This window comes from Terrapene carolina, unplaced genomic scaffold, assembly GCF_002925995.2.
Source record: "Terrapene carolina triunguis isolate 2854851 unplaced genomic scaffold, T_m_triunguis-2.0 Scaffold62, whole genome shotgun sequence".
NCBI classification, from domain to species: domain Eukaryota; kingdom Metazoa; phylum Chordata; order Testudines; family Emydidae; genus Terrapene; species Terrapene triunguis.
Window position 1 is genome coordinate 3,601,696 of NW_020664413.1, and position 6,000 is coordinate 3,607,695.

At 38.9% G+C, this 6,000-nt stretch overlaps 1 protein-coding gene across 1 annotated transcript in view; it reads left to right on the top strand.

Annotated features, from left to right (window-relative positions):
* Positions 1-2,442, top strand: part of ERCC3 (ERCC excision repair 3, TFIIH core complex helicase subunit) — a 50,580-nt gene extending 48,138 nt beyond the window's left edge. The window contains exons 14-15 of the mRNA XM_026647380.1: positions 477-629; positions 1,860-2,442. Coding sequence (XP_026503165.1) covers positions 477-629; positions 1,860-1,994 — 288 coding nt within the window. The 3' untranslated portion in view covers positions 1,995-2,442. The remainder of the gene's footprint in view (positions 1-476; positions 630-1,859) is intronic.
* The last annotated feature ends 3,558 nt before the right edge of the window (positions 2,443-6,000 follow it).

Here is a 6,000-nt window from a genome sequence, read left to right on the forward strand (position 1 = left end):
TCGATTATCATTGATGGAAATATTTGTCAGTTTTTTTTTTTCCCCTGTGGCACCTTTAAGACTAATAGATGTATTGGAGCTTCATGAGGTTGATAGATTACCATTCCATACGGCTAAATGCAGTGCCTTGCATGGTGTCTAGTATCAGAGGGGTAGCCGTGTTAGTCTGGATCTGTTATAAGCTTTCGTGGGTGAATGCCCACTTCGTCAGACGCATGTCAGTTTGTGTGTGCGGTGAATCGAAGTTTACCGACATTCACTAATTTAAATATGTAATCTTTCCAAGCCTACGTATATTTGTGGTAGCTGTGAAGCAAAGGTGATGGACTGCTAATACGCTATAAATGCAGCAAGGTCCACTGGGGGGGGGGGGGGGGGTCATCGTTGATTTTCTTGGGAAATGGGGAGATGCTAATTTAAAAAAAACTAAACTGAACACTGAGAAAATGCATCCTCCACCACATTCTGCTTCCTAGGTGATCACAAAGCTTGCAGGAATGGAAGAAGAACAACTTTCATTTTCATCCAAAGAAGAGCAGCAGCAGCTTCTTCAGAAGGTCCTGCAAGCATCTGACCTGGATGCTGAGGAAGAGGTGGTAGCAGGAGAGTATGGCTCAAAGTCAACTCAGGTAAATGAAGAACGCTTAGCTTCTGGTAATTGTGGACTACAAATGCTACAGAACTGGACCCTTACTTCTTAGTCTTGCTTCTGCATAACAGTGCCAATACACAGAACGTTGAAAAATAGAATTCTTTACTTTCAGCTCCTATAACACCTAGTTAATGAGAGTAACTGCTAGCTTAGGTACTAGAGAGAAATGAGACACTTGAACAGGTGTGACCGCTACAGTATCCTTTTATGTTTTAGGACATTGGTAGCAGATGGCGAATTTCTTTTATAGAGATCAGTTTTATGAAATACACATTAAAAATATCCTAGTGCAGTTAATTTATTTGTAGTGTCACACTGATTGAAAGGTTTCATGCTCCAGGACTTCATCCCCAGAGTATAGTACTTCAAATAGGGCTGACTGTTAAGGATATTCAATCTTTGTGTATGCTATTTTATTTTTACTCATAGAAAATAAAACACGGGTTTCCCTAAAAATAAACACTAGAAACTAAAGGCTTTTCTACATAGGGAGATCTAGGAAAATTAATATGAATTAACCAAACGTGTGAATTTTAGTGGATTAGTTAAACCACATTAAATCCCTGTGTGAACACCCTCACTCAGAATTCAAGTTGCCTTTATTTGGTTATTCACTTGTGAAGTTAATTAAGCTAAACTGAATTAAGGCCACTTTAGTCTGAATGAGGGTGTTCCCACAGGCATTTAATACGGTTTTACTAATCCACTTTCAAAATTAATATGGATTAATTTTCCTTAGCGTCCCTGCATTGACAATCCTAAGGCTTGCTAATCCATTGAGTTAAGGGGACATCATAGGACTGTAGCTCAGACTTCAGGCTTGACCATTAACTGTGGTGGCATTGGGCTGGAACGCCCTTTGAATTCTGAATCTGTTGAGGTATCTCTTCTATAGATCCTTTGCTTTTGTTATACCAACTTTAACTAGAGATGCACATTACTCTTGTAGTGTGTTGTGAGGTGCTTTGGTTGAGGAGCATCCCTGGTGCAGGAGTAGGGCTATACTTACCTATGCACTTAGGTATACAGAATTCTTGATCATCCACTAAGTGTCCAGTATTTTAGTATTTAATTTAAAATATATATAACCTAATAATATCTATATTAATTTGATCATTCAGCATTGTATCTAGCTACTCTGGCATCAGTGGGTTAATGAGATTATGTATATAGTTAAACTGAACAATTGTGATTTCTCTTAATCTAGGTGTCCCGTCGTTTTGGCACAATGAGCTCTATGTCTGGAGCAGATGATGCAGTTTATATGGAATATCACACTTCACGGAGCAAGGCATCTTCAAATAAACATGTCCATCCACTTTTCAAACGTTTCAGGAAATGATGTAATATATGGAAGCATTTTGTCAAATTGTGGACTTATTTATCCTTCCTTACAGCGGAATATGGAGCCTAAATATCTTATAGACCCTTAAAGGACTCTTTAATGTGTGGCTATATAGATATATAAATAGTTAGAAATATATCTATGCTAATGGGTGAGGCTGAAAAAGTGAAGGAACTATCTCTGACCACAGTGAAACATGTTATAGAAGGACTGAACCCTGGTTATGCCTGTGTGGTGTTCCCAAGGTAATAAAACCTTTATTTTTATCAAGTGAATTTAAAGACCACTTTTTAAGCAAATGCTGCAAACGTGATCTTTTTTTGTATATCAAGTGTGTACCAATGTTTAAAATTTTATTTATATCATAAATATTCTAGTTGAAAAAAAATAGCGAAGTCTAAAATGCTTGAAGGAAAAGCTTAAATAAAACTTGAATAAAAATCATTTATTGTGCACATTTTATGATGTTTATTTTTTACATATGGAGAATTGAGGAATTTGTACTCCTAATTTAACCTAGTTTAAATTTATAACAAACTAGCTCAACATGTCATGAAGCTTCAAGAGAAAAAACCTGAAGTGGGACTTTGTCACTGGAGTAAACCTGGGAAAAACATTTAGAAGTTAATGAGCAATCCATTTAACTGTATTTTTGGGGTTCTTACTACAGTTTATCTTCTGTTGTATACATCATACACTGCACCCATAAATAATCCTCTGTTTAACATCGGCATATTACCATGGAAATTAGTTTTGCATAAAAAGGTAGCATTTTGACTTGCTACAGGGAGAGGTGGAAGCTGGGTTGCGATGGAGAAAGCCTTTTTAAAACACAAGTATTTTTGATTCTTGGCAATACTGGCAAAGAAATCTTGTTAATTTGATTCAGCGATGGATTTGCTTTTACCACTGCGAAAATGCCTGTCAAAATAAATGTAATCATGAAACTCCTGAGATTTGTTTTAAATACAAACCCACCAAACAGCCCATTAATGATATAAGACCAAAACTTTTGATATTGCATTTATTAGCTCCTTTCTGTGAGTAGGAGTAGGATTTTTGTAAACAACCTATAATGTAATGCTGCCCTTGATCCACCAGTTCACAGATCTAGGGGGGAGGGATAGCTCAGTGGTTTGAGCATTGGCCTGCTAAACCCAGTGTTGTGAGTTCAATCCTTGAGGGGGCCACTTAGGAATCTGAGGCAAGAAATCAGTACTTGGTCCTGCTAGTGAAGGCAGGGGGCTGGTCTCAATGACCCTTCAGGGGTCCCTTCCAGTTCTATGAGATAGGTATATCTCCATAAATTAAGGCTAGGATTAGCCTTACTATGCTGGATGGGATGTATATTAGGGGCTAAGTCTTCAGGTAGCTACAGGGCAGGGGGCTCTTTTGAGGAAATAAAACAAAGAGATGGACTTATTTCCTTACGGGAAATAAACACCAAAGCCCGGTGAATGCTGGTGTTTCCGTTTTTGGTTAATGTGCTTGGAATGCAAACTGTTCACATTCACACAAATGCTTCTAATGTTTCACAAATATTCCCAGGATCTGTATAACTGTACCAGATTTAGACAGATCTGAGAATTGAACCCAACAGGTTCAATTCAAATTGTTTCATTGTTAGTCCTCTCAACTTCATCTCACAATGCTCAATTCTCCCTCCCCTTTGTTGTGTCTTCCTTCCACGTGGCAAGCCTGGAACCAGTCAAGGTGGTGCTTGGGTAGCTTGAGTTAAGATATCTATATAGGAATAATGTGTGTACTATCTTAATGCTCATTCCTTTCCCCTTTGAATTCCTTAGACAATAAGCAAGGGCACAGCACTGGAACATTTGCCCATTCCTCATATCTGCTCTCTTTGTCTTGGGCCTTACACAAAGCAGTCTGTTGAATTATCTGTTTAGCAGAACAGAATGACGAAGTGGGATGATGTGATCATTAAACAGACAATTTTGTCAATGTTCCTAGTGGGACACTTATCTCTGCCACGTTTTAATGCTCACTTCAGAACCACTTTCTGCTGTTACAAACTTTGAAAAAGCTGTAATATGCCAGATGTGAAGATGGCTATAATTTACTAGTTAAATTAATCCTCATGACGCATTTATAGCACTGGCTAGAGCAAAAGATGTGCTCTGCAGCTTTGATAATGTATGTTGGTCCTGACATCTAGCCCTCCTGCTACGACACTATGCATGGAGATCTCTGCTGTTCAGACTGTTCTCGGCACAGAAATAGTACTCTCAACTGCATGTGTGGTAAGAATTAAGCAAACCGCTGCCACTCATTTCAAGAGTAGAATCTAGGTCTTCGGAGGTGAACAGCTAGTGTGTATTCTACTATGCTTAGAGAGAACATTGCTACGTTTTAAAATAAACAATAGGTTCCCTTGTTTAAAGTTATGCATAACTGTATCTGGATCATAGCCTGCTAATGTTCCATAAATCTGATTACTCAAATCTTTCAAGTTTTCAAAATTCTTGTTACTAACAGTCTGAAGAATGCCTATTCATAGGTCACTTACTGATATACAGAAAAACCTTCACTAAAAGATCACCTTCAAGTGACTCTTCCACATTTTTAAAGTGAACACTTCAAAGTATCCCCATGCAGTTTCTAGTGTAATTTCCTTCATCCTTTAAGACAGCTTTTATTGTGTAACCTACTTTTTCTGGTCCATAGGGTAGTTACCAAAGGCTGGTTGGACTGTACTGTACCTGGTTTATTGATGCAGATGTTCAGCTGACTTGGATGATGAACAGCTCACTGGAAGAAGTGAATAATGATCTCTGCTATAGTTGGAGATAATCTTAATTTTTTCCTGTTTTCTCTGCCATGCACCCAAACGCTCAGTTCATTTGAGAAGATTGGAAAGGAACAGTGGAATTGCTTCAGCTCTGCGCCCATCCTGTAAGGTGCAGAATACCCTTAACTCACACGTCAGTGGCGTACTCAACTCAGATACTAAGGTGATGGATGTCAATATAAGAATATGGGTGGATAGATGTGTAGGGGCAATGTGGTGGGAAGGTTGCTTTGATGCCCAAGACTCTTTTCAGGGATTTGGTTGCAGTGTTTTACTAATTCTCCCAAGGCTCTTAATTGAATAATTTTCTGTGAGCAATTTTTGGAATTTAGCAGGGCCCCAAGTTTCCAATGGTGAGCGATGGTATGATAGCTTCCTGTTATGTGCTGGGGGAAATACTGATCTCTGCCTGAAGAAGGAAGGATAGTTCTTGCATTGCTAATATCTATATCCAGTCCTGGGTTTGTCCCCCTGTGTCAGTGGGTGTGTCCATTGCCTGTGTGAAACCAAAAGTGAAGAGGGCAGGAGGTTTTATATTGTGATCTGTGTTAACGTTGGAGTCTCCCAAACTGATGATGTCTTGTGAACTCTAAACTCTTCTGAACTCCATTACCTCAATCAGATAGTGCTCAATCCTAATTAGAGACTCTCTCTTACAGGAAGCCTTTGGTGTCCAAAGGTCTGTAAAGTAGAAGGATGTCCGTTTTCTTCCTCCGTGGTTGCTTCAGTCCTATTAATGGGAGATAGCAGCCATTTTGAATCTTTGTGGAATTCTCTATAGAAAAATAATTCTTCAGCCTCTGTTGAAGAAACATTCAGCTCTTTGAGTGCTTGTCCATATATATATATATATATATATATATATATATACTATATATATCGTGTGTGTGTGTGTGTATATATATATCTATATCTATATATATATAGTCCTTCCAATCTCGGCACACATGCACCCTATGAGCTTGAGATTGCATCTTTTGGTCAGCAGTGTCCATTGGGTCTGTGCAGACATGCCCTGAGTGCCCTCATGCTCCATCCCAAGGGCATAAAAGGTGGTGCGGGACCAACCGCCACACAGTTCTTTCTCCCCACCTTCGGGTTTGAGACAGAGCTCCAAGTGTCCATGCTACACTCTCACTGGATACACTAATTTCTAGTTTAGTTATTTAGATTTAGTAGTTGCCCATTGGCACT